The following is a 27,537-nucleotide window of genomic DNA, read 5'->3' on the forward strand; positions in this document are numbered from 1 at the left end:
GCCTAAGTATCTAGAAGACTATGCTACTGATTAGTGGGGGAGGAGGTGCACGTGAGTTGGGGTGCGGAGTATTATTTCTCTTGGGTGTTTATGATATATCCTAGATTTGTTTTCCGAGTAGTGGTGACGTACCTGGTGCCGTTAGACCATTTCCTTACTATTTGTATGTGAATATTTCATTGAATAAAAGAAGTGAAGAATATTACAGTTATTTTGTCTTTTATCTTCTTGGAGGCCGCCTTCCTTCAAAGAAGGTCTTACATATATCGAAACTCCATTTAAAACCATATCCTAGTATTTTGTGGGGTACAAATTTAAATTTTCGTTTTTTTTCCAATCTCAAATCAATTATATTTTGATAAATATCTATAAACATTAAATTTTATAAAAGTTTAACATATAAATTTACAATAAATGATTAATCATACAAGGTAAAACGTCTTCAAGGAAATATGTCTTTTTCTTTAAATACTCACATAACTATAGTTATTAGAAGATGAAAATTCATAAAAAATTAGAAGACATCATGTCTATTAAATACATTTTAAAAAAGGAAAACACGAATACAATTTAAAAAAAAGTCAAACAGAAAAAACAATGTATTATAAGAAATAGATAAATACTAACTAAAAGACAAAAAATGGCATGAAGAAGAAGAAGTGAATAAATATCTAAAGCAGTTCTAAAATATCCAGCCGAGCATAGAATAGACAAAAGAATTAGTCGTATTTCTGCAAATCAAATCGCGCTTTTCCTATTCGTCTCTCACTATTTCCGTTACAAAACAAACTAACACCCATCAAAAAAGTGCACCAAACACCACTTTTTCAAAAGGAGTGTTAGCATTAATTATCTTCTATGCTCTTTCTTTTTTTTTTCAGAATTTTTAGTATTTCATATTTATTTAGTTCTATATTTTTTTTATTTAATACTTAAACTAATCTTCTTGAAATGAAATATTATATCCAACTGCAACTCTTTTCAACTTAAAGATCACGTCATGAATTTTAGTTAAAACATTTTAGGAAAAAGCATATAAATACATTTACTATATTGATTTTTAATTGTATCGCATCGTGGTTTTATTTGAATATTTATAAAAACGTATCTAAACAAATCTATAATTTTTAAGTAATTTTTAAGAAAAACCTTCTCAAACGAAAAACTGTAAAAATTAGAATGAACATTCGGTTGAATTAAATTAAATAATCGAAAGAATAATGTCAGATAAATAAAATTGAATAAAATATTTAATTTAAAATTTAAAATTTAATTCAAAATTATATTTAATATTTATAAATTTGTGAATATATTTTAAAATTTAAATTTTATTTTTAATATGATTTATTTTGTTAAAATTTAATAGTAAATTATATAAAATCATGATTCATTATAATAAGTATCATTAAAATTATACATGTCATTTTTTATTTAAAAATTTACTATATTTATATATTTATTTAAAAAATAATAATTTTTTTCACAAAAAAGTAATTAGCATAAATTTACAATCTAAAAAATCTGATTAAATTAACTTGTAATCTCGTTAGATTAGATAATCAAATATAAATTTTAAAATATTAAATTTGAATCCGATTTAACTTGTTTCCTACTAAAAATAATAATTTTTAAAAAAGAAAGATACATAAAATAAATTTTAATATTCTCGATTAGTGTTTTGGAACTAGAATTAAAAAAAGAAGAGAAAGATACTAATATTAAAATATATAACGACCTCATCCTTATCCAAGTGCAGAAACTTTCTATTAATAATATGCTGTTGTGACTCAGATCATTATTCAATAGCCTTATCTGTCTTTCAGTTTCTCTCTGTTCTCCTTCTCCTCTTTGTTAAGAAAACACAACACTGTTTCACATAGTTAGATTTATCGAACACGATGAAGGCAACGCTGCTTCGTCCATGTTGTACTCCTCTGTTTCTCGACGCCCATAGCAACCGAACCTCCTCGACCAGACACGCTTCCTTTGTTGTTTGTTCTTCATCCAGGAACCAACCCTACATCCCCAAGCTCGAACCTTTTAGCCGAACCAAGTTCGAAAGAGCCGTTAAAGACCCTCCTCTGATCGAAAAATCCGAGAGAGAGCTCTCAGGTTTAAAATTTGATTTTTTTTTTTTTTTTATGAATCACAAGACCCCTTTTAGTTGAGATTTCGGTTTAAATTTTTCTTTACTGATTTATTAACTCCTTTTGATGTTTTTTCCCTTTAAAAATAAACAGTGAAATCTCACTATGGTTTTCATCATGCTCTGTTGTTGAATGATTTGAATTCATCGTTCGTGCTGTGTTTTGAATTTTGCAGATTATTGTTTAACTCTTGAAGGTGAGCAATCCTACAGCTGCTGGCAGGCTTATTTTGAGCTGAAAGATCTTGAAGTATGTTCTTATTTCCATACCTTGTGTTATTTATTGATGAACTTTGTGTAGCCTTTAATTAATTATAGAAATAAAAAATTTAGAATTCCCAAGTTTTTAATTTTTAATTCAATTTTCAACTTTTCCCCTCTTTTGATTTCTCTTCCCTTTTTCAAACACTGTAAATAAATATATGATATAGAGTTAAAGGGAACTTGTATTGTAGCCCAGAAATGAGAAATGGAAGCTTACTGCTATATCAGAGTAACATTTTTCTTGTAAAGTAATAAACTGATTAAGGTAGATTTAATACGCTTACAAAGTATTCTTTAAATAAACATTGAATAATTTTGAAATTCCCAAGGTGTGTTCATTTTTGAAAGAGCATCAACTGTGAATGGCTGGAGCTTGAATTTGATAAGAAATGTGTTGTTGGCCTTAATGATACAGAAAGAGTCCCCAAAAGAAGACATAGAGAGGTTGATTCTGGAGACTGGTGGTGTGAAATCCTTAATAGGATGTTTGCATGGGATTGCAGGCATGCAGAAAGTGAAGAAAGATGGCATAAAGTTGAGTAAGGATGTGAAATCAGAAGAAGGTGAGAGACAGTGTCCTATACCTGATGGGTTGCCAAAATCTGATGAACAACTGAGGGAAGAGGAAGAAGCAAAAATGCCTGATTCACCGTACACTAAGCTTCTAAGAACCATGGGAAGGCACCCTGCATGGTATTCTCCTGCACCTGATCATGAAACAGATTGATGCATCAATCATCATTGCCATACATACGTACATATACCTCCATGTGAATGGAATAGATGTAGATATTTTGGTATTTGTTTTTTCTGATGTAGTTAACTTTGGATAATGGTATTGTTTTCTGTGACAATTTGGAGTTACTTAAACATATTTTTAATATTGAAAAATTATCAAATTTATCACGGAAATTGAGTTTGTTGAAAACAATTATGGATGGCTTTTGATATCTAAGTGTCATTCTCTAGAAATTTCTTATGTTCAAACTTTTGATATCTAACTTTTCTTAGTTGAACATCCTCTTTCTCATAGTTCATTATCCTCTTTCTCATAGTTTATTAGTTTATTTTGAAGGAATTACAAAATATTTTTATAGTTTTCAATCTACTGATTTTCTTATATTCATTTTTGTATAACATGCAAAAAGAGAGTATATAACATTTTGATTTCAATATCTCTAGTGATGGTTTGTTTAAGTTGATTGTGTAGACTTGATATACATTTTTATTGTCATTTTAGTATGGAAAGTCTTCCCAAAAGAAGCTGGTGGTCTTGTGAGAGATGTTTTCTGATCAATAATCATTCAATTTATTCCAAGTTCTTTGGTTATGCATTCAATCCTTTAGAGTATAAAGAAATTGTTGATATGTGTATATAAAATTCCTGAAGAATTTTTCAAAACCAACATCTAATGTAAGTGGCAGATGAAGTTTCAACTTGAAGGATACAATGTGAAGAGGTTTTCTTAAAATGAACGTTTGATGAAGATAGTCAAATGCAATTTGAAGTTAACATATGCACTATCAAAATATATTCAAAATATTTTGTAAATTTTGTTTTAGCATAAAACTTTTCTTTGATTAAAAGTAGTTCAATAATATGCAATTTAAATTGGAGAAAATAAATATGATCAAATTATTTTTATTCTCTAAACTTTGAAATTAAATTGAACTTATTTCTTTTTATATATTTTGATTCTTAAACTTTAAAAATAAAAATATATAATTTTTTAAATTTAATTACATTAAATTTTTGTTAAATAATATTTCATACTAACATTTTATTGAGTTGTTCAAAACATTTGATACAACATTTGATGGAAAACGTAATTGATGTGTCAAAAACATTAAAGATAATTAGGTTAAAAGGATTACATTCATTCATTTGAGGACTAAAATATATCAAGGTTTTGGACGTGAATGAATTTCAATTTTGTATCAAAGTTTAGAAATTGAAAATATACTTAACCCAAATAAATATTGGATAATGAAATGTTAACTCATTTTTTTAACTTATTTTTAACTATTATTCTAATCATCCTTAGATTTGAAGGGTGATTAAAGTGTTGTATTAAAAAAAAAATTAAAATATCATTATCTATAAATATTTACACTTAAGATTTGTTTGTATTATAAACTTATACTATGTCAAATTCTTTATTAATATATTAAGATCCTATCTCATAAGTCTACGAGTTGAGTCTAATATTTAAGTTTTGTGATCTTCATCATTTTCAGATTTAACAAACCCTAAGCTTGATCAATTACCAATCACTTCAATTCTTCGTTAAGTCTTTATCAATCTCACATGATTTATTACACTAGCTCCATCAAATCCATACACTAAGGTCACTTATGCTAACAACATTCACATAGGTTGTTGAACCAAAGGTCTTAGTTTGGTAAGGGAGAACTTGGTTAGGATGAGGGTGCCAAGCAAAAACAATTTGAATTGCTTTACAAATACATATAGAAGCTCTGGCATAATTTATGAAGCTCGGACACATCTCACAAAATGGTTTGTCCTTGTGTTTGACATGTATTTTACGACACTTGTATAATATGTATCAGTGAGGTATCCAATTTGAAATACATTTTTTTTGTCTCTAACGTAATTTGACATAGCCTTTAACAGAGTGTTAATAAGTATAAATACAATGATGTTCTAAAAGTCCACATAAACTAGTAGATTTATTGCATAAGTTTCTATTAATATTATAAAGATAAGAAACAAACAATCTTATATGATCACTATTTTTCATCTTTTTAGATATTTGATAAATGGATTAGGTATTATTTTTGTATTATGTGACAATATGTTTAAATTATTATATTTGACTAATCTTGTTTATAGATATTTTTGAGTGTATGAATATTGGTTGTTAAATTAAATAATTCATAATGATCTAACACTACCGAAATAGATGTTTTTAACTGTGCTATTTTTGTATTTTTGGGATTTTAAACCTTGCTAAAGGTGTTACTTGTAGTTTTCTAAACCTCAGGAGAGCTAGTGTCACTAATATCATACCTCTCCAAATTGAAAAAAAAAATTAATTTTTATATGAATATTATACAAATATTTCTATTAAATTTAATAACTTTATTCAAATTGATATTTTTATTATATATTTTTAACAAAACTAAGTTTATTTAAATTTGTATTTCACATTCAATTTTATTTAAAATTGTTTTCAAATTTTAAATTTATTTGTTTTCAATTGTTATATAAACTTGTTAAAATTATTTTAAAATTTTACATTTGAATTTATATAATTGTTATTTTTACACTAACCTAAATATTTGTATGAAAATTATTGAACTTTATACATTTTAAAAATATACAATTATTTGAAATATAAATTCAAATAAAAAATATATTAAGGTATGATGTAATAAAATATCAATATAATTATTTAAATTTTTTTCTATTAGCATTATTTTTTATTAACAACTTTAAAATAATTTTAAATAAAGTTTAATGTAAAATGTACATTTAAATAAACTTAATCTTGTTAAAAATATTTACTAGAAATATCAATTTTGATAGAAATATTTGCGTACCATTCATATAAAAATTAAATTTAGTTTTAATTTGGAGAGAGAAAAAATTGCTCAACTTTTACAAAAATTGGGACTAAATTGAGACAAATAAAAATATAAGGACCAAATTGAGAATAAGGAAATGACACCTGGTGTACTAGTGACACGTGACATGCCCACTGTCACATCACACTGTCACTATCACGTAGCACAATGTCAGCTTGATACGTGGCAAATTTTTATTTTTTTTTAATTTTAAAAAAATAAATAAATAAAAATCCAAGAACTGACACGTAATACCTCTTTAAAGCTGTTACTACAACACTAGCAGAAAAGACTTGATTGTATCAAATTTTTCAAAATAGGGACCAAATTGAGATAAATAAAAATAAAGGAATCAAATCAATATTATGCTACGTTAATGAGGACCAAAAACATAATTTAACCTATTATTTATTATATAAACAAAATTTGTTAATAATAATAGAGCCCATTAACCTATTATTGGTAGGCCTAAAAAGCTATAAATACATCCTATCACAGGGAATATAAGAATCTCGTAATCATTTTATTCATATACTTACTTTTAAATCTCTTACTAACTTGAACATTAGAGTTTTTGCAGGTGGATTTTCTCCTTATGGTGATTTGGGGCCCAGACACACCGTCAACAATCTGGTCAACCCACCACAAAGACTACTAGGCCAAATTTGGTAAAAATAGTAGAGATTTTGCATGCATGCACTACACTAACACCATTAAAATTTAGAGATTCCTTGAAGATATTCTTGTTGTAGAGATCCTTTGTTAAACATGACACAATCATTGAATTTTCCATTAAAATCTTGTGAATGGAGTGGTTGGCTTTGTGGATTTTTGAACTAAGACGAGTTGTGTTGTCCTTTGATGTGTGATTAGAGTAGTGATTGAGAGTTTGTTGTTTTTGCATTTGATGAAAACCTATGGTGGAGGTTGTGGTGTTGTGTGTTGTTCATTGCTAGAATTGGTGTGAAGAGTAAAGTGCATTAGGTACACTCACATGTATTGTGTAACACCCCTTTCAGGATGCCACGTAAAAATTTTTTTTAAACTTCAAAACACAACACTAATACGATCCTATTAAATAATAATTTTTAAAATAATTTTAACTCAAAATAACACCTGTCAGAAGATTAATCTGAAACAACTTTATTCATCAAAACAAAATATGGTTCAACCAACCAATTAGATTAAATCATCAAAACAAGACTTAATACAAATCCTCTGAGTTTAAACCTCACAACAACTAATTATTACAATTTTATTCGAAGGAATGTTTTCAAATGAAAGACAAAAAAGCTCCCAAAAACATCCTCATGAGCTCCTCAAGGTTAAGATTCTCCAATTGTATCTACAACATCATTTACTCTCGTATAATCCAAGTTACACGGTCATCGTAGGTGAAAACCACAACCACAATATGTAAGGGTGAGTTAAACATGTAACATATCACATATTAATGTAAATCAACATACAACTCACCAAGAATTACCATAATATATCATAACTCATCCAAGCTATCAACTATCACATGTTCTCAAAGCCACCACATTAATCATCAATATATTACCACCAAGTAATATTAAACGAAATGGCATTATCTCATCATTAACCACCCAACCAAATCTCATATGCAATTTACCAAAGATGACACTACCCAATTCTCTCATAGCGAGCCTCGACAAAGTATACCACTTCCCATTACTCATATTAAGAGCCCCAACAAAGTCCACAATTTCCCATTACTCTTATTAAGCCTCGACGAAGTACACAACTTCTCATTACTCTTATCGAGCCCCCGCGAAGTGCACCACTTCCCATTACTATTATCGAGAGCTCCGACAAAGTGCACCTCCAGTACAATTTATGCAGAGATACCTTCCCAAACATTCATATCCAAGTATACACCATCTTATCATGATCACACATCAATCAACAAGCTCATGATTATCCACATGCATGGTTAATAAACACACATGCACATCAAGGCCTCATCATCACATGTATCACAATACATTGACATCATACAATCCTCATCATTATTCTTAACATACATCATTCATCATGCTCAACATAAAAAATATTGCAAATAGAGTCTATCACAATTTATCACAACAAAATATCAACACAACACCTTTCCTAAAACATGTCGCTTAGCACTCGGTGACCCGTAGAAACTCCCAAAAATATGAAAAACAGCGTAATTACACTTCATTTAGTCATTTTAAAGGCACACAAATATAAAGCAACATCGCAATTCATTCACCATACACAAAACTTCACAATATCCCATTCTTAGCTTCCCAACCTTCCACTTCATGCATATAATTCACCATTGCAACACACCAATTCAACCAAGTACTTACTCAACCACTCATTGACACAACATCATGAATTCCTACTGTTTTTACTACACCAATAAAATCCAAGATAAAATTTGCACATTAAGTTATATTTTTCATAAACCTTTCACCCAATTTGACCAATGTTAACTCCAAAACAATTATCATCTCCAATGCAATTTCCATAAAAAAAAAAACTAGATTTCTCTCCTACACCATTCCCTAAACTTTCATTATCAGATATTAAAAAAATTATTCCAAAGCCCAAATGCCAAAATTCATAGCCAGCAAAAAATTGTTATAAGTAAAATTTACCAACATGCTTCATGAAATTTGTCATGTCTTGAGAACCATAGATATCAACACACAAAAATTATAATATTTCAACCAATTTACCACCCAATGGCCTCCTTCTCTATCACCAAAAATAACAATTTCAAGAAAAGAAGAAATAAACCAATCATAATCATTGCGTATACCACATTCTCAAAACTTCAAGATGATAAAAAAAAGAGTAACCTAGTTTGCACCATTGATTCATTCACAAAATAGTGTCAAAATTTGTCTTCTTAAAATTTATCCCTTAACCCATCAAATTTAACCATCCACAATAGAAGGAATACCACGTAATGCCATACCTCATCACAATTCAAACAAAAAATGAATATAGCTTCCATTACACTTCCATGGAGAAACCTTATTGCCCAACACACGTCCATAAAACAAGTTCTTACACCAAAACACAAATTCCTATTGTTTTTCCTCCAAGTAAAACACGTTCTTATCGTATCCAAGACCAAGCAATCACATAAACAGAAAATAACTTAGATGCATGGTGTAGTTCCCCTTACCCAGAATTCCTACAATAAAATCACCTTAGCTTTGCTCTACTCCTCCCTTGATTTCACTCTTGCGTTGCTTTCTTCCTTTTTCTCTCCCTAAAACCCCAATTTTTAACTTAGACAAAAACTCTCTATTTTCCCTTAAAAGGCAAAGTAATAAAAAGAAGTCATAAGGTAGTTTTGGTAGTATACAATGCATCTACCTCAACTTTTCATCTTCCAAGGTGCACCACGAATTTACCAAAAAAAAAGCACATAATTTCAAACTTTTTGATCTAGCCAGGTGATAGAGGTCGTACCCCACCAAATTAAAACAGATAAATGCAATATGTGGTAACCAACCAGAGTCGTCTCTCAACGACCAATGTTCTTGTTCAAAGCTTTATTTTCCAAACAAACACAACGCCTATAAGACAAGAGGGGGGGGGGGGGTTGGCAGATTCAGTTTCAACACAAAATTACTAAAATCTAATAGTGAAACTTAATTGAACAAAATTCAAAATGTATTGATTCCTTGATTCTACTGAAAATCCACCAATCACATGTTACCAAATTAATAATCTTATCCAATTTACTCTCATGAAACCCAAATTAACCAACTATGCAAAAATTAACACGGCTTCATTATGCCATGAAGCATAACAAACATCCTCTTTCAATTTCACATACACACAGATTAAGAAATTGTGCCAATCCCAAACTCAATAAGCATGAATAAAGGCTCTAAAAGTGTAGAAAACATGGACCCGGCCTGAACCCGTGGTGAGCCGGCCTGAACCCAACCCGGTGAGTTCCAGGTGAGTCAGGTCAAAAATCAACACGTATTGAAATTTGTAAAAAAAATTCAACCCAACCCGGCCTGAACCCGTGGTGAGCCGGGTTGGCTCGTGAATTCCAACCCATTTTGACAGCTCTAGACATTCATATGTTCACTTTTGTCTAATATTTTCTTGTAGGTCCATTAGCCAATTAAAAAAGTATCAATTGGTGAAAGAACCATGTATGATGATGATGATGATGACCTAATGGAAAACGCATCTTATGTGAGTGCACTTGTGGGTGAGTACTCAGTAAAATATTTATGTAAAGAACCATGTAGAACTAACAATCACACAGGTCATTCATGGGAGCATGAAATCTTACAAGGTCATCCTATTCGTTGTTATGAGATGTTTCGTATGGAAAAACATACTTTTCATTAACTATGTACAAATTTAGCTAATCATGGATTAACACCCACTAATTGTATGGGTGTTGAAGAAATGGTGGCAACACTTTAGAGAGACAATAAGTAGGCACTTTCATAAGGTGTTAATTGATTGCCTTAAATTGTCAATGGAGTATATCAAACCAAAAGATCATTTATCTCGTGATAGTTATAAAAAAATTCACAATGATCAACGATATTGGCCTTTTTTTCAAAAACACCATAGGAGCAATTGATGGTACACATGTTCCTTGTGTGGTAACCCCTGGTGAACAACCAAGATTTATTGGAAGAAAGGGTGTTCCAACACAAAATATAATGGTTGTATGTGATTGGAATATGTGTTTCACCTTTGTATTAGTAGTGGAATATGTGTTTCACCTTTGTATTTGTGGTATAAAAGAGAGTTTACCATAAAGAGAGTCACACCATATAAATATTTTAATTTAAATTAGTTTTATGTATCAAGGTGATAATTTTATAATTTAATCTATTAAAATAACTTTTTTTTTATTTATCACAACGATTAAATTATTTACAAATCTTATACCTTTTTCTTTATTTTCAATTTTTTTTCCTTAATACAAACAATATATTTGTTTCCTCCCTTCCATCAAATTCATTCTTTTCCACACTTTCAAATCCACAACTAATTAAAAGTGTCGTTTTAATTTTACTTGAAAGAGCTATGTAAGTATTTAATATTGTAATGGGTTTAACCATGATTAACTTGTACAGTAATAGCAGTTCATGTTAGAATAGAATTTGCCTTTTGCTTTTTGTGGTATAAAAGAGAGTTTACCATAAATAATTCCCAATTTGTTTCCATAATTTACTTGACGCAGTTGCACCTTCACTTCACCAAGGCCATGCTTACTTCTCCCCCTTCTACACAATGCCTCTGTTTCTCCGTATCAACTTTGTGGGCACCTGGAAGCGCAACCGTTGGAAACGGAAAGAAAGATTCCGACTTTTCACGACACAGTCGCAATCTTCGGAGCCCCATGTTGGCTACATGATCTCCACCAACATTTCCATCGCTCAACGCTTCAAAATGGGCAATCTCGAAGAAGCCCGCCACCTGTTCGATCAAATGCAACACCGAACAGTTTCTTCCTGGAACACCATGATTTCTGGGTACTCCCAATGGGGGAGGTACCCAGAGGCTTTGACCCTTGTTTCCCTCATGCACCGCTCCAGTGTCACGCTCAATGAGGTTTCTTTCTCTGCGGTGTTGAGCGCGTGTGCGCGTTCTGAGTCCTTGCTTCTTGGAAAGCAGGTTCATTCCCTGCTTTTGAAATCTGGTTATGAGAGGTTTGGCCTTGTGGGGAGTGCTTTGCTGTATTTTTGTGTGCAATGCTGTGGTATCAGAGAAGCTGATGTGGTTTTTGAGGAGCTGCGAGATGGGAACCAAGTGTTGTGGAGTTTGATGCTTGCGGGTTATGTGCAGCGTGACATGATGGATGATGCTACGGACATGTTTGAGAAAATGCCGACCCGGGATGTTGTGGCTTGGACTACATTGATCTCAGGGTATGCTAAGAGGGAAGGTGGGTGTGAGAGGGCTTTGGATTTGTTTGGGTGTATGAGAAGGAGTTTTGAGGTGGTGCCTAATGAGTTCACTTTGGATTGTGTGGTGAGGGTTTGCGCTAGACTTGGGGATCTGTGTGTAGGGAGGGTTGTTCATGGGCTTTGCATTAAGGGTGGGTTTGATTTTGATAACTCAATTGGTGGTGCGCTTACTGAGTTTTATTGTGATTGTGAAGCTATGGATGATGCTAAGAGAGTTTATGAGAGCATGGAGGGAGAAGCTTGTTTGAATGTTGCTAACTCACTGATTGGGGGCCTTGTCTCAAAAGGAAGGATGGAAGAAGCTGAATTTGTCTTTAATGATTTGAGAGATACAAATCCTGTTTCATTTAATTTGATGATCAAAGGTTATGCTATGAGTGGTCAGTTCGAAAAATCAAAAAGGATTTTTGAGAAAATGAGTCCCAAGACCTTAACATCTTTAAATACTATGATTTCTGTGTATTCCAAAAGTGGAGAACTTGTTGAAGCCGTGAAGCTTTTTGACAAAACTAAAGGTGAAAGGAACTACGTCACATGGAACTCAATGATGTCGGGTTATATCATTAATGGTCGGCACAAGGAGGCATTGAATTTATATGTGGCTATGCGCAGAATGTCAGTTGACTACAGTAGATCAACATTCTCTGTCTTATTTCGGGCTTGCTCTTGTCTTTGTTCTTTTCGACAGGGACAGTTACTTCATGCTCACTTAATCAAAACGCCATTCCAAGAAAATGTTTATGTCGGGACTGCTCTTGTAGATTTCTATTCCAAATGTGGTCACTTGGCTGATGCTCAAAGCTCATTCAACAGCATTTTTTCACCCAATGTAGCAGCATGGACAGCTCTTATAAATGGTTATGCATATCACGGACTGGGATCTGAGGCAGTTTTACTCTTCCGCTCAATGTCACATCAAGGAGTTGTTCCAAATGCAGCTACTTTTGTTGGTGTTCTCTCTGCTTGTAACCATGCCGGTCTAGTTGGCGAAGGTTTGAGAATTTTCCACACAATGCAAAGATGCTATGGCTTAACCCCGACAATAGAACATTACACATGTGTGGTGGATCTCCTTGGTCGATCAGGCCACGTAAAAGAAGCCGAAGAGTTTATCATAAAAATGCCGATTGAAGCAGATGCAATAATTTGGGGAGCTTTGCTTAATGCTTCATGGTTCTGGAAGGATATGGAAGTGGGGGAGAGAGCTGCTGAGAAGTTGTTCAGTATGGATCCCAACCCTACTTTTGCTTTTGTTGTTCTCTCCAACATGTATGCCATACTAGGTAGATGGGGACAGAAGACAAAGCTTAGGAAAAGATTGCAGAGTTTGGAATTAAGAAAAGATCCAGGGTGCAGCTGGATAGAATTGAATAACGATATTCATCTATTCTCTGTAGAAGATAAAACCCATCCTTATTCTGATGTTATTTATGCAACTGTAGATCATATAACATCTACCATTAACTCTATTATACCCTTCAATTTTCTTCATAGCAGCAATTTTGGGTAACAATTCTGAGACCACCTATTCTTTCTGATCTGATTTTTCTTCAAGATTGACCTAATTTTTTCTGGGCATACACAACCTCCCGAAAAGCATAATTGTTTGTCCAATATTGGTGCAAGCCCAGTTTTGGTTTTAAAGCAATAACACTCCCTTCACACAATAGTCTGCCTGTTGGATTTGAAGTTGGACAATGCATAGGTTCATTTTACCCTGTGAAGGTAGTTAACATGAATGATTTTTTGAAAACATTTGAAGAGTAACATAAGAACTTGAATGTAAAGCTTTATATCTTATTCTACTATGTCTTACATGTAGAAGAGTCTGTGTAGTAGTGAGAAACGTATTGCTGTATTAACAGCTGAGGTACATTTCTATTATGAGTTTCACTAATGAAAACAAGCATCCATTTGCATAAAAGAATTATTCTCCTAATAATAATGGAATGTCAAAGCACATGGTATTATTACTCCACTTTCAGAAAAAGTATATTAAGGAAAAAAATTAGAGATGCATGTCATAACACTTAATAGTAGAAGTAGAACATAATTTTTATTTTCATATTGTATTATTCATAGTGTTTCTCTGTTGCACTTTGAAAAGAGGGTTTTGACATTATTTACTGTGTCGTATTGTTAAATTCCGTAATATGATGGGTTGAGATTGAGATTAGAACTCATATTGTGGGATAATTCACGTACGCAAGTGTTTTTTTTATATTTTATTTTATTTTTAAATTCTGAGAAAGAACAAAATAGGCCAGAGAAAGGGATCAGAGGATGACTGGGACTGACAGACACATTGTTTGTCTGTTTCTTGGATTTTCCTATCCTAACCCAATCCTTTCTCTTCAGACTTCTTCTCGCAACTTTTCTTCTTAATCTCAAACAATAAACCCTAATAGTTTTATTTATTTTTTCTCTTAAAAATAATATATTAATAACTGCATACAAATATTACACATAAACATTGTGTATGAGATGCATTCATCAAAACCATTTTAAGAAATTATCCTCAGTAAACAAAGTCGTGGTTTTATATGGAATTTTTAATTTAGGAATTTTCCCCCGACATAAATACCTACTTTTTAATTAATTAATATTTTATTTAATAAACAGAAGTATCTAATGTTGACAATTCGCTAATAAACCTAAAAATAATAGAATAACATGATCTATTACCATATTTTTAGAAAATATCCTAAACAGTATTCGATAAACCATCTTAAAATTTTATGATTATTCTATAAACACGATAAAAAACAACATGCAATAATAACTAGATCCCTCTATATAAAATTAGGATTGGTTTTTTTAGACTTAGGTTTTTTTAATAGAAGATTAACCCTAGAGGCAAACTCTGAGGCTAAAATAATTTCCTTTCGTTATCTTTTCACAGAAAACAACGAGAAGCACACTGTCCGGATTCAATGTATCTGCACTGCAAGAAGCCATCACAATCACATAAACACTTACTATCTCCGCAAAGCATTTATTTTCTAAATTATTTCATTTCTTATTGTTTACTTAACTTAGAGCTGCCAAAACATTCGGATGCCAAGATTCTACAAATTTTTTATTTTTCAAATTATAATTTTTCTTTTAAGATTGAGTCGAATTATAAGTTATTGAATGGATTTAAGCTAAGTTTATATGAATTGTTGATTAAACCAATTAAGCAAAAATTAATCCACACCGATTTAGAATACCGTTTTTTTTCTAACTAATCCATTTTACAAACTATTCAAACATATTAAACATTGTGTCATAATCCAATTTAATTCAGTTCAACTTAAAAAAGCAAATTTAGTCATGATTAAGTGAATTCTAACTAACTTCAGATGACTTTTTCATAAGTAATTTTCATAGGTTATGACAAAACATTTAATACTTAAAAACTAAAGTTTTGTTTTAACATCAGATACAATATTCATAAACTCTGCACTCTGCACAAAACTCAATCATCAGAGCTAACAACAACAATGGGAGAGGTAGACCCTGCTTTCATCCAAGACCCACAACACAGACCAAAGTTGAATACTATCCAAGCTGAAGAAATTCCAGTGATAGATCTCTCCCCGATAACCCACGACTCAGTTTCAGATCCATCTTCCATTGAAGGGTTAGTGAAGGAGATAGGAAGTGCATGCAAGGAATGGGGTTTCTTCCAAGTAATCAACCATGGGGTTCCCATCACTCTCAGACAAAACATTGAGCAAGGTTCAAGGATGTTCTTTGGTCAGACTCTGGAGGAGAAGAGGAAGGTTAGAAGAAATGAGTTTTCTCCATATGGTTACTATGACACAGAACACACCAAAAACGTTAGGGACTGGAAAGAAGTGTTTGATTTTCAAGTCAAAGACCCCACTTTCATTCCTGTCACTTCTGATGAACATGACGATCGAATCACTCACTGGACTAATCAATCCCCTCAGTACCCACCAAACTTTAGGTAATTCAGCTTCACTTTGTATAAAACCTGTCAAATTAGTGAAGTACTTGCGTATAAATGATGTGAATATGTGTACATGGATAGGGATATAATCGAAGAGTACATCGAAGAGATGGAAAAGTTGTCCTTTAGGTTGATGGAGCTCATTGCTCTGAGCTTAGGCCTTGAGGCAAAGAGGTTTGAAGAGTTTTTCATGAAAGATCAAACCAGTTTTATTCGTCTGAACCACTATCCTCCATGCCCTTGTCCTCACCTAGCCCTTGGTGTTGGTCGGCATAAGGACGCTGGAGCCTTGACCCTTCTTGCACAGGATGAGGTTGGTGGACTTCAAGTCAAACGCAAAGCAGATCAAGAGTGGGTTCGAGTGAAACCTACCCCAGATGCATACATAATCAATGTTGGTGATATCATTCAGGTGGGGTTGCTGAAACTGTGTAAAGATATGGAAGATGTTGAAATTTCATTGAAGTTAATAGTGTTGAATATTATTGAATCTGCAGAATGCAGTAGTTTATGAAACATTAGAAGGTGATAGTTATAGTTTGTTAATGCAGGTTTGGAGCAATGACTTGTATGAGAGTGTGGAACACAGAGTGATGGTTAACTCTGAGAAAGAAAGGTTTTCCATTCCATTTTTCTTCTTCCCTGCACACGACACCGAAGTGAAGCCTTTGGAGGAATTGACTGATGAGAAAAACCCTCCAAAATATAGGCCATACAAATGGGGCAAGTTTCTTGTTCGTAGAAAGGGAAGCAATTTCAAGAAACAAAATGTGGAGAACATTCAGATTTATCACTATAAGATAACTTGAAGGATAACAAAATATCTTATCCGAGGCCCTGGAATGTTTCTGATTTTCTGCACTCTGATCTTATTATGCAGTAAACAGAACTAGTGAATGTTATGTGTGGAAGGAGCATATAATAAAAGAAAAATATTGAAATTGCATGGATCCTTGATTGTTTTTACTGTTTCAAGTTTTATAGTGTTGAGTAAGTATCGTTTTACAGGGCCTTGTCGATGATGTAAACTATTTGTTCACCGTAATAGCTACCGAACATAATAGATTCAATTTTAGTGTGCATCCATTTTCAGTTTTCATGATTAACATAATAGATTCAATTTTTACAAATAATGTTTTCTTTTTATAAAAATTTATTGAACCCATGACCACTCATTCACAATTTAAATGCACAACCAACTCAACCAATTATGTTTCTTGATAATTATTATAATTCTATTATTATACTATCACTTAACACGCCCAAACATTTTATCAAAATAATAACAAACCAAATATAACACAACTGGAATACATAGGATTTGAACTTAAGTCCTTACATACAATTAATTAAAATCACTTGAGTTAGTACTTTTTCACATCATACCAATTAATATTTAATGACATCAAAATTCCCACCACCCGCATTTATTAATTAATTAATTAATTTCCACGGGTCTTACATAGAACATATTTTGATCTCAAGTCCATCGAATGTCATCGTTAGGATGAATCATTGTGTATTTGATGTATTGTCCGCTTTGGAACCTAGAGTTCTATCATAGTTTTGTCCTTAAAAGGCACCTCAAAGAGGAGTCGAAGGAGGAAGAATGAGGTATATGGAGAATGAGGGTTCATCCTCTATGGAGGACTTAAGGGAACCGATAGTTTGTTTGTAGAACCTCGTTTTCGGCCTCACAGTATGTTCCGGTCTGAAGTCCATAAACTAATCGTCATTAAAGTCAATTATCCCGCATTCGAGCATCATGATTTTGTCTTTAAAAAGGAGTTTGGGTATAAAAGAATGAAAGAGTATTTAAATTATCTTTAATCTCAACTCGTAAATAATATGAGACTATTGAGCGTGACAAAGGATAACATTTTTTATTTTCATATTTATCTTCAAAATGATTATGTTGATTTTGATTTTTTCAAAAACTTTATATAGAAAATATTGATCGGTCATTCTTATGGAAGCCTTTTGAAATTAAAAGTAAAGTTGAAAAAATAATACTTCTGTAATTAAAAATAAAACCAAAAACATAAATAGAAAATATTTTTCAAATTAAACGCCCTTTATCTGTCCACCGACAACGTCCAACACAAAAGCCAAATTTTGGTACATCAATGACTACTAGGCCAACCAGAATTTGATATAATAGTTTAGAATTGAAGCATGAAATGTTAGTTTTTTTCTTGGTGCTACATCAAGCTTAGTAACAGTAAAGAGGATTTTGACGTTATTTATTGTGTTCTTGCTGTGGGATAATTCACGTACACAATTATTTTTTTAATTCTGAGAAAGAACAAATTAGGTAGGAGAAGAGATCAGAGGATGACTGGGTCTGACAGACACATCGTTTGTCTGTTTCTTGGATTTTCCTATCCTAACCCAATCCTTTCTCTTCACACTTCTCGCAACTCTTCTTAAAAGTTGAGTGAAAAGTTAGAAGTGATAAATTAAAATATTAATTAATTTATTAGAACGTTATTATTATTATTACTTTAGTTTTGTTTATATATATATATATATCCGCAGTCGGCAAAGAACTCTATGATCAGAGCAACAACAATAATGGGAGAGGTAGACCCTGCTTTCATCCAAGACCTGGAACACAGGCCAAAGTTGCATACCCTCCAAACTCAAAACATTCCTGTTATAGATCTCTCCCCAATAACCAACCACGCAGTTTCAGATCCATCTTCCATTGAAGGGTTAGTGAAGGAGATAGGAAGTGCATGCAAGGAATGGGGTTTCTTCCAGGTAATCAACCATGGGGTTCCCATCACTCTCAGACAAAACATTGAGCAAGGTTCGAGGATGTTCTTTGGTCAGACTCTGGAGGAGAAGAGGAAGGTTAGAAGAGATGAGAAGAGTGCCGTGGGTTATTATGATACTGAGCATACCAAGAACGTTAGGGACTGGAAAGAAGTGTTTGATTTTCTAGCCAAAGACCCCACTTTGGTTCCTCTCAGTGCTGATGAACACGATGATCGACTCACTCAATGGACTAATACATCACCTCCATACCCTCCCAACTTCAGGTAATTCATATCTTCACTTTGTAAAATAGGGTGAATTCCAAAGAAAGATTGAATAAAATGGAAAAAATTTGAGAAGATTGATAGGAATGGCTAAGGAACCTCTTGTACGGCTAATATTAGAGTAATATTTAGGACACCTTTGGTTGCCTTGTCGTCAGTAAAATTCTTCACTCACCTTGTTAATGGTTGAGATGATAAAGTGACCCACCACATTTACAAATAATATCATCAGTTTACAAAATATACAAGTCCATGTTAATTTTATAAGATTGAGTTAAATTTTAAAAATATTTTTTAACATTTTAGAATATAATTGATTATATTAATTTTTTAGTTTTAACCTATATTTTAATTAAATAATTTAATATATTATCTTGTTATCATTTATAATTGTCATAATGAAGGAGAGAGTAAAAGTGGGGGTGTAAAAATAATTGTTTTTTTTAGAATATTCATGGGAGTACAATAACACAATAACCTAATAATGATTTAATCTAACCGAAACATAGTTGTGTTGAGAGTACTTTTAATTGTTCAAATAGGCTCCAACCCTAGAGATGTCAAAATGGGTTTCAATCCGTGAGTTAATCTGGCTCACTTAATCTATGGGTTAAACGGGTTCGAGTTGGGTTGAAGGTGGATTGGCCCATTTAACCCACAAACATTTTTTTACAATTTTTTTAAATTTTTTTAAATTTTTTAAATTTTTTTAAAATTTTTTTAATTTTTTTAAATTTTTTAAATTTTTTTATTTTTTTTAGTAATTATTTATTACTCCTATTATATGTGTTCACAATTTCATATTTTTAAATGCTAGTTTGTTACTTAATTATATTTGAATAGTTTGAATGTTTAATTAATTTGATTCTCAAGTTATATATATATATATATGTTGATACTTTAATCTTTAACTATAATCTTTATAGTAAATTATTCAAGTAACCGTCTTATAAACAATTTTTTCTAAATTAGCATGAAAAAAATGTATAATTTTTTTATTTATATTTTGTTGAATAGCATGACAGAAAATTTGTAATATTAGTCATGCTTTCTTAGACTAATGGATATTTTCTTGAAAATAATTCTTCATATATTGGTGGTGAGCATGATCAAAATATTGGTTCTTGATTTTACTATGATTGTTATCTCATGGGTTATTTAAAAATTTATTTAAATATTTAAATACTAAAAAAAAACCTTTTTTTAGGTGGGTTGGTAAGTCAACCCACTTAACCCACCAACCCGTGGTGGGTTGAGCCGGGTTACAAAATTTCTGACTCACCAGAAAGTGAGCCGGGTTGGGTTCACTCATTTTCAACTCGGTTCGTGATGGACCAACCCGTGTGAGTCGGATTGGCTTACTTTGACATGTCTATCCAACCCCAATGTAGGTTAATCTTCTACTGGTCGGTACCAGATTACGTACATTGAACTTCTAAACCAACATAATACAAAAGTTATTAAAAGGTAGTTATATTATAACTATTAATCAATGCACTTCATTATTCTAATGTGTATACTTGAAATCTTAAATCATTAAACTCTTTAAATATTAAATAATATAGTCTCTTAAAAATTTTACTCTAATGTATCTAACAAAATATATGTTGAAATTATAAATTTTAACAAAAACAAAAATTCAAAACATATTAACCAATTAACCTACCTCAATCCTCCTCAATCAAATTGTGAATTTTGTAGTTTATATAATTGCCATATACTTTGTTTCAAATGTTGATTAAGCTACACTTACTTTAGTTGCTTGATTTTAAATGTGAAGGAGAAAAATCTTGATCCAAGTGAACAAGCATAAACTAATGTACTATTCATATCGTCTATCGACTTTGTCCGGTCTCTATCAGAGTAGTTAGTCAACTTTGTACCATATATTAAACTCCTTTTTATCTTTTAAATATCTTAAAATTCTTTTAATAACTTTAGCATGAAGTTAACTTTCTTTGCATGAATCTTCACAAAAGGCTTGAAGGATCCATGATATCTAGTTATGTGACTATGAAATAACAAGTTTATTAATTGTCAACTTATAATGCTCTATCATACTTTATCAATTAAGGATTCACAAGTAATAAGAATGAGCAAAATTGGTAAAGTACCAATGAATTATGCTTTACCATGCTTTGGGGTTGCTTGATTTACTCCATATAAACTCTTTTTAGTTTAAATACTTTAGCTTCGCTGCCTTTGATTATAAAGCCTATGTTTTCCTCAAGCACATTTCAAAAGGTTTGACTTGGCATCAATTGGTGTATGCTCCAACCTTTTCGTGTTGCAAAAGCTATTAAATCTCTAAGTATATTTAGGGTCCATTGAGGTAAAGATTTCATTGTAGTCAAACCTTGGTTGTTGCGAATATCCTTAAAGACTAATCTTACCTTATTCTTTTGTATGGTGTCATCATAATTGAACTTTTGTTTTATAAACTCATCAAAATCTAGTGACATTTTTTTAGTGTGGACAATCTATGAGTTATCCAACATCATTCTTTTCCATCATTTTAATTTCTTTCTCCATTTTCTTGATCCACACTTTTGGATTTACTTCTTCTTTATAACATTCAAAATTGAATATTGATATATTTTCATGTTTCAAACATGTGGACGATCGTGTAAGTTGCTTAAGCCCAACAAGTACTAAACAAGTCATCTTCTTTAGCATTGATCAAGTCATATCCATTTATTAGTGCAAAAATTGGGTTTTATAACAACTTATTATGACAATTATAATCCATATGACATAATAAGTGAAATGGTAACAAATTATAAATATGACAAAACTTTCTATGTCAGGTATCACTAGAACTGACATAGAAAGTGGGAGCGTTGACACTTTTAAAATAAAGTACAAGACTTTCTATAGTGATTATACTTAAAATTGACATAGAAAGTTAAAGGGATGACAATTTTGTAGTAAAGTACAAGACTTTTTATGCTGATTATATCTAGAATAAGTGACCAATTTAGACACTAATTTCTTTGGTAGGCAAAACCTTTGTAGTTAATATTAGTGACCAATTTAGCGACTAATTCACAATCCAATTATAATTTTTTATTCATAATATAGACTATTTTAGATACCAATAATCTTAGTTTAAAAATTTGTATCTAAATTTGTCACTATAGTGATTAATTACTTTTTGTTTCTAAAATTGGTTATATTTAGGCATTTTCTTATACTGATGGAAGAACTCTTATGTTTAGGTAAGGGCCATTTCATCCATTCATAACCTCCAAGTCTCTACATTGTTAAGTTTTTTCCACAATACAAATGGCGGCTACTAATTTCTTAATTATTCTAGTATTTTTTCCATGACTTTTAATAAATATTTATGAAAGTTCCTGAAATTATCTCCACATTTCTAGAGTTTTCTTCTAGAATTTTTTTACATGTAGTGAAATATAACATTTTTTATTGCTAACAATTATTATTTTTCATGTCAAATTCTAGTTAAATTAAAGTTTCTTTTTTTCTTGTATTTTGTGTGAACATGAATATGGCCAGGGATATAATCCAGGAGTATGTTGAAGAGATGGAAAAGTTATCATTTAAGTTAATGGAGCTTATAGCTTTGAGTTTAGGGCTTGAAGCAAAAAGGTTTGAGGAATATTTTATGAAAGATCAAACTAGTTTTATTCGTTTCAACCATTATCCTCCATGCCCTAATCCTCATCTAGCCCTTGGTGTTGGTCGTCATAAAGATCCTGGAGCCTTAACCATTCTTGGACAAGATGAGGTTGAAGGACTTGAAGTGAAACACAAAGCATATGAAGAATGGATAAGAATTAAACCCATCCCAAATGCTTACATTATCAACCTCGGTGATATTGTTCAGGTAGTATAGTTTGCTATTAAAGTTAATAAATATAACATAAGATGATAATTTTTTTATTGAAAAATGTGTTTTAATTATATTTTTCTTTCATAAGAGAGGGTATTAAAAATTTTAAATCGAGTAGAGATAAGTATAACTAAGTGTAAATCTCACTTTATAAGTTAATTTTGTAAGATTGATCAATATCATGAGTTAAGTTTAAAATCTATTTTTTTTAATAAAGAGAAATGTTAACTAAATGTTTTGGAGTTGTTTGTACAGGTTTGGAGTAACGATGCGTATGAGAGTCCAGAGCATAGAGTGGTGGTGAACTCAGAGAAAGAAAGATTTTCTATTCCATTCTTTTTCTTCCCTGCACAAGAAACTGAAGTCAAGCCTTTGGACGAGTTGATAAATGATCAAAACCCTTCCAAATATAGGACATACAAATGGGGCAAGTTTCTTGTCCATAGATTCAACACTAATTTCAAGAAACATAAGGTGGATAACATTCAAATTTACGATTATAAGATAAAATGATAGCACATTAACGATAATATTTATCTTATGCATGTAAATTAGAAATTGGGTATAATATGTAGAACCATTGATAAAAACACTATTTTGGAAATGAATGGATGTAATCAAATTTGCTTATAAATTTCCTAGTGTGCCTCATATATGAAGTATTATTGAATAAAAGAATCAAGTATCATTTATCATGTTTATCTATTGCATTTGGACTTTTTCACAATTAACGATTATCACCTTGATTTTATTTTTACAACTACCTAGTACCCTTTTAAGTTTTGATGTACTAATTAATGTGTGTCTTGTTCCAACCTTGTTTGGAGGATCAAATACATCAATTATCTATTAAGTATATTTCACTAAAAGTAGTTATATTATACTTAAATGAAATTATTATTAATGATAATGTTTTCTATTTCGGTCCCAAGTTCGGTGATAGAATCACCATATAACCAAGGTATTGTTCTCCTTAGAGCATGACTCCGTCATGATTGGGTATGGTAGGAACATAAGCCTCAATGATAGAATCACTATCAATCACCATGCATCCAAGGTACATTTTTTCTGCTTTGGAGCTTGCCCGTCACAATTTTATCCTTGAAAGGCGCCTCAAAAGGTGGAAGGAGGAAGGGATATTTAAATCGCCTTAGGCCTCGATTTGTAAGCAATATGGGACTATTGTGCGCGGTAAGAACATTTTCTTTTCAAATATTTAAGTTTAATTACGTGGAAGACGTCTTACCTGACACATTCAATTCCATTCACCATTTTTCCATTAAGAGTTTGAAATTTGAATTTTTGTAATAGTAAATATTATAAAAAGGGAGAATTGAATTTTGTTTTTTAAATTTTTGTATATTTTCATTTATATTATAAGATGTAAAGTAAGACGATATTTAGGTGAAATATTTTTAACATTTTCTTTTATTTTTTCTTCTTATGTTAGATAGTTTTATAGTTATAACATTGAATATAACATATTGCGGAAATAAAAAAGTGTCAGCTTATAATTATCGACGTTAATAAGAAAAAGCCTAAGTTAAATAGTTCAAAGTGTCAGCTTTGTGTCATACATGTATGCCATCCTAAAATCATGGATGCTAATTTGTTAAGCATTGGCTTTTAAAGCCAACTCTAACTAGCATGACATAACTGATACTAATTGATATAGGCTTGACCTCTATCAAGGATGGTGGCTCAAGAGGAGAATCCATATGGGAGTTACCTAATCTCTTCCATTGTTTTAGATTTAATTATGTTTGAATTTCTCTTAGTTGACTTGGTTGACTTAACATTGGTTGACTTGTTAACTTTTAATTAGGGTCAATTTGTTGACTAAATCATGGTTGACTTGTTGACTTTTGACTAAGGTCAACTTGTTGACTAAAGTTGACTTATCCTAAGTTGACATGCCAATTTTTTTGTTTCATCTTTGAAACGTATTTCCAAAGAGGTTTTGTTTCATCTTCTTGTTTGATAGTTTCATTAGATATACTCATCTTAATTTATTATAGTAAAAAAAGTTAAGCATACAAAATTTACTTAATATTTATAATTTAAAAATAAAATAAAAGTATATCATTTAAATAATTTTTATACCTAATCGATTTATAAAATTAAGTTCAAATTATGTAAATTAATTTTGACTCAAGCGTGTCTACGAACAAGGTATCAAACACTGCATCGTACGCACTCTGATTGTGTGTGTGTCCGTATTGAGTCGAAAGCAAGAAAACATGGTCACACCACCATATTAGAGTTTCCTAGGTTTCAAACCTCTGGAAAATATGACAAAAAGCAAGAAAGGATTGTTATCGACAAACATACCTTCAATTAAATTTCACTTTGGGAATAAGTTTATAATAGTAACATTTGATGTTAAGAAGTGAATTTTTAAATTTAATTTAACACTATAAAACCAGTTTGTAAAATATGAAATTTTCAACATACCTCCGAGGCTAAACCATATACATCTCAAAGACATTAATAAGTAATTCAATATCACTTTGACGCCAAATGATACAATAATTCTAACCAATAACAAATTTTGCACATAAATTTTGGATTAGTCTTATACATCTTCAAAAATTTACTTTAAAACTCATTTAAACCCTACAAAATTAACTTTACAACGCAGGAAAGTAACTTTTCTTATTTTATTCTCTTTTAATATTCTGACCACTGAAAACTAAACACAGCCTTATTAGTATACAAACACAAGAGGCGTGGTATCATAACATACTAGTCCAGGTTCAATGCATACAATCTCAACACAAAACATTGAGTATCAGACATCTTTGGATCAAACAAAATAAAACAATACAGGCTGTAATTTACAGCAACAAGCAACATGGGAGAGATAGACTTTGCTTTTGTTCAGGCACCAGAACACAGGCCAAAATCATCAGTGATCGTGGCCGAAGGCATCCCTCTGATTGATCTGTCTCCCATAAACTACCAAACCGAAGAAGACACCATCCCAGTTTCTTGTATCCAAGACTTAGTCCAAGAAATAGGCAGTGCATGCAAGGAGTGGGGTTTCTTTCAGGTGATCAATCATAAGGTTCCTTTGGATAAAAGACAGAGGATTGAAGAGGCTGCAAGGAAGTTTTTTTCACTTGATTTGGAAGAAAAACTGAAGGTGAGAAGGGACGCAGTTAACGTGTTGGGGTACTTTGAAGCAGAACATACCAAAAATGTTAGGGACTGGAAAGAAATCTACGATTTCAATGTGCAGGAACCCACTTTTATACCACCTTTACTTCCACATGATGATGAGCAAAGCTTTCAGTTCCAATGGGATAATCGCTGGCCTCACAATCCTCCAGATTTCAAGTAATTCAATGCCCATAATATATTTCTGCTATTAAATTTGAGTTTAATTTCATATACTGTAAAAAATCTACACCTTCAATTCTGTCTCTATGTTGTATTTGTTTTACAAAGGTGAGGATTAAATTTGGCTCTAAGATCTTATGTGATGTATCTAAACTCTCATCATATACTAACAGAGAAACACTGATGTGATGCCAGAGAAGCATGCAAAGAATATGCACAAGAAGTGGAGAAACTTGCTTACAAGTTGATGGAACTTGTTGCCCTGAGCCTAGGCTTAGAGGCAAATAGGTTTCGCAGATACTTCACACATAACACCAGCAATATCAGACTCAACTATTATCCACCTTGCCCCTACCCTCATCTGGCTCTTGGCCTTGGACACCACAAGGACACTGGTGTTTTGACTGTGCTTGCTCAAGATGAAGTTGGTGGTCTAGAAGTAAGGAGAAAATCAGATGGAGAGTGGATTCGAGTCAAGCCCATTTTCAATTCATTCATCATTAATGTTGGTGATATGATCCAGGTATCAAAGTTTTCTCAAGGGAATATTTTCACTCTCTCTGTTTGAGGTTACTAATTTCTTCTGTTTTTCATTTCGTTTGATTTTACTTTCGTTTTGTCTGTTTGATTCGTCTGTCATGTCATCTTGTATGTTTTAGTTTCGTCTGACAAGTTCATTAAAAATGTTCCAATTTAGTCTGATAGCGTAGAATATTCAGACTGAGTGTTTAGTTTGATAAGTTCTATGTTTTGTGAATGTAGATTTGGAGCAATGATGCTTATGAAAGTGTGGAGCACAGAGTTGTGGTGAACTCTGAGAAAGATAGGTTTTCAGTTCCGTTCTTTCTAAAACCTGCACTCTATACTGATGTGATGCCCTTTGAAGAGTTGCTTGATGATAAAAACCCTCCTAAATATAGATCACTCAACTGGGGCAAGTTCCGTACGGCAAGAATGCGTAGTAATTTTTCCAAATCCAATGTTGAAAACCTCCAAATTTATCATTTCAAGTTTTCCAAGTGACTGAATCCAAGTTCATAAATTGAAGAATATGTGAACTTCAAGTTTATATGTATTGTAAATACTTCTAGTAGAGTAACAAAACCATATTTACCTTCCATTATATAGAATGCATTCTCTAATGTTATCCAAACCATAAGCCCTGAGAAATACTAAATTACTTTGGAAGGTGTTGGTGTCTTATGACAAGCATTACGTGCAAGTGATTGGAAAAATGTTTGTGACTGTATTGACAGGAAAAGCAATTACTTGCGTGAGCTTCCTCAATTTTTGTTGTAAATGTCAAAGTAAATTCAGTTATTCAGAAATCTTATTTTAATGATTTAGTGTTGTACTAATTATCTTAAGAGAAGTTTCAGTTA

General features: G+C 31.7%; 5 protein-coding genes across 5 annotated transcripts; all 5 read left to right on the plus strand.

The window, feature by feature from the left end:
- The first annotated feature begins 1,789 nt into the window (after positions 1-1,789).
- Positions 1,790-3,341, plus strand: LOC114175971 (CCG-binding protein 1). The gene is made up of 3 exons (XM_028060836.1): positions 1,790-2,112; positions 2,323-2,396; positions 2,826-3,341. Exons 1-3 carry the CDS (start codon positions 1,899-1,901, stop codon positions 3,135-3,137), a joined length of 600 nt encoding a protein of 199 aa, XP_027916637.1. The 5' UTR covers positions 1,790-1,898; the 3' UTR covers positions 3,138-3,341.
- A 2,881-nt stretch (positions 3,342-6,222) lies between these two features.
- LOC114176781 (pentatricopeptide repeat-containing protein At2g13600-like) lies at positions 6,223-13,622 on the plus strand. The gene is made up of 2 exons (XM_028061942.1): positions 6,223-6,666; positions 11,229-13,622. The coding sequence occupies exon 2, from the start codon at positions 11,279-11,281 to the stop codon at positions 13,463-13,465; it is 2,187 nt and encodes a 728-aa protein (XP_027917743.1). The 5' UTR covers positions 6,223-6,666; positions 11,229-11,278; the 3' UTR covers positions 13,466-13,622.
- Positions 13,623-15,377: 1,755 nt separating this feature from the next.
- On the plus strand, positions 15,378-16,863 carry LOC114175825 (probable 2-oxoglutarate-dependent dioxygenase At5g05600). The gene is made up of 3 exons (XM_028060642.1): positions 15,378-15,910; positions 15,995-16,325; positions 16,465-16,863. Exons 1-3 carry the CDS (start codon positions 15,441-15,443, stop codon positions 16,720-16,722), a joined length of 1,059 nt encoding a protein of 352 aa, XP_027916443.1. The 5' UTR covers positions 15,378-15,440; the 3' UTR covers positions 16,723-16,863.
- Positions 16,864-18,448: 1,585 nt separating this feature from the next.
- LOC114178067 (protein DMR6-LIKE OXYGENASE 1-like) lies at positions 18,449-23,503 on the plus strand. Its single transcript, XM_028063757.1, has 3 exons — positions 18,449-18,957; positions 22,477-22,807; positions 23,069-23,503. Exons 1-3 carry the CDS (start codon positions 18,467-18,469, stop codon positions 23,324-23,326), a joined length of 1,080 nt encoding a protein of 359 aa, XP_027919558.1. The 5' UTR covers positions 18,449-18,466; the 3' UTR covers positions 23,327-23,503.
- Positions 23,504-25,550: 2,047 nt separating this feature from the next.
- LOC114176429 (protein DMR6-LIKE OXYGENASE 2-like) lies at positions 25,551-27,495 on the plus strand. Its single transcript, XM_028061472.1, has 3 exons — positions 25,551-26,152; positions 26,351-26,678; positions 26,918-27,495. Exons 1-3 carry the CDS (start codon positions 25,668-25,670, stop codon positions 27,176-27,178), a joined length of 1,074 nt encoding a protein of 357 aa, XP_027917273.1. The 5' UTR covers positions 25,551-25,667; the 3' UTR covers positions 27,179-27,495.
- Positions 27,496-27,537: the final 42 nt, after the last annotated feature.

The sequence above is a fragment of the Vigna unguiculata genome, chromosome 3 (assembly GCF_004118075.2).
Source record: "Vigna unguiculata cultivar IT97K-499-35 chromosome 3, ASM411807v1, whole genome shotgun sequence".
Taxonomy (NCBI): domain Eukaryota; kingdom Viridiplantae; phylum Streptophyta; class Magnoliopsida; order Fabales; family Fabaceae; genus Vigna; species Vigna unguiculata.

Bases quoted from the DNA above. Each gene is read 5' to 3' on its own strand.
- LOC114175971 (XM_028060836.1), top strand. From the start codon at position 1,899: ATGAAGGCAACGCTGCTTCGTCCATGTTGTACTCCTCTGTTTCTCGAC. The intron at 2,113-2,322 runs GTTTAAAATTTG...TGAATTTTGCAG, and splicing joins ATCCGAGAGAGAGCTCTCAG to ATTATTGTTTAACTCTTGAA. The intron at 2,397-2,825 runs GTATGTTCTTAT...TTAATGATACAG, and splicing joins TTGAGCTGAAAGATCTTGAA to AAAGAGTCCCCAAAAGAAGA.
- LOC114176429 (XM_028061472.1), top strand. From the start codon at position 25,668: ATGGGAGAGATAGACTTTGCTTTTGTTCAGGCACCAGAACACAGGCCA. The intron at 26,153-26,350 runs GTAATTCAATGC...ATGTGATGCCAG, and splicing joins CACAATCCTCCAGATTTCAA to AGAAGCATGCAAAGAATATG. The intron at 26,679-26,917 runs GTATCAAAGTTT...TTGTGAATGTAG, and splicing joins ATGTTGGTGATATGATCCAG to ATTTGGAGCAATGATGCTTA.
- LOC114178067 (XM_028063757.1), top strand. From the start codon at position 18,467: ATGATCAGAGCAACAACAATAATGGGAGAGGTAGACCCTGCTTTCATC. The intron at 18,958-22,476 runs GTAATTCATATC...GAATATGGCCAG, and splicing joins CCATACCCTCCCAACTTCAG to GGATATAATCCAGGAGTATG. The intron at 22,808-23,068 runs GTAGTATAGTTT...TTGTTTGTACAG, and splicing joins ACCTCGGTGATATTGTTCAG to GTTTGGAGTAACGATGCGTA.
- LOC114175825 (XM_028060642.1), top strand. From the start codon at position 15,441: ATGGGAGAGGTAGACCCTGCTTTCATCCAAGACCCACAACACAGACCA. The intron at 15,911-15,994 runs GTAATTCAGCTT...GTACATGGATAG, and splicing joins CAGTACCCACCAAACTTTAG to GGATATAATCGAAGAGTACA. The intron at 16,326-16,464 runs GTGGGGTTGCTG...TTGTTAATGCAG, and splicing joins ATGTTGGTGATATCATTCAG to GTTTGGAGCAATGACTTGTA.
- LOC114176781 (XM_028061942.1), top strand. From the start codon at position 11,279: ATGCCTCTGTTTCTCCGTATCAACTTTGTGGGCACCTGGAAGCGCAAC.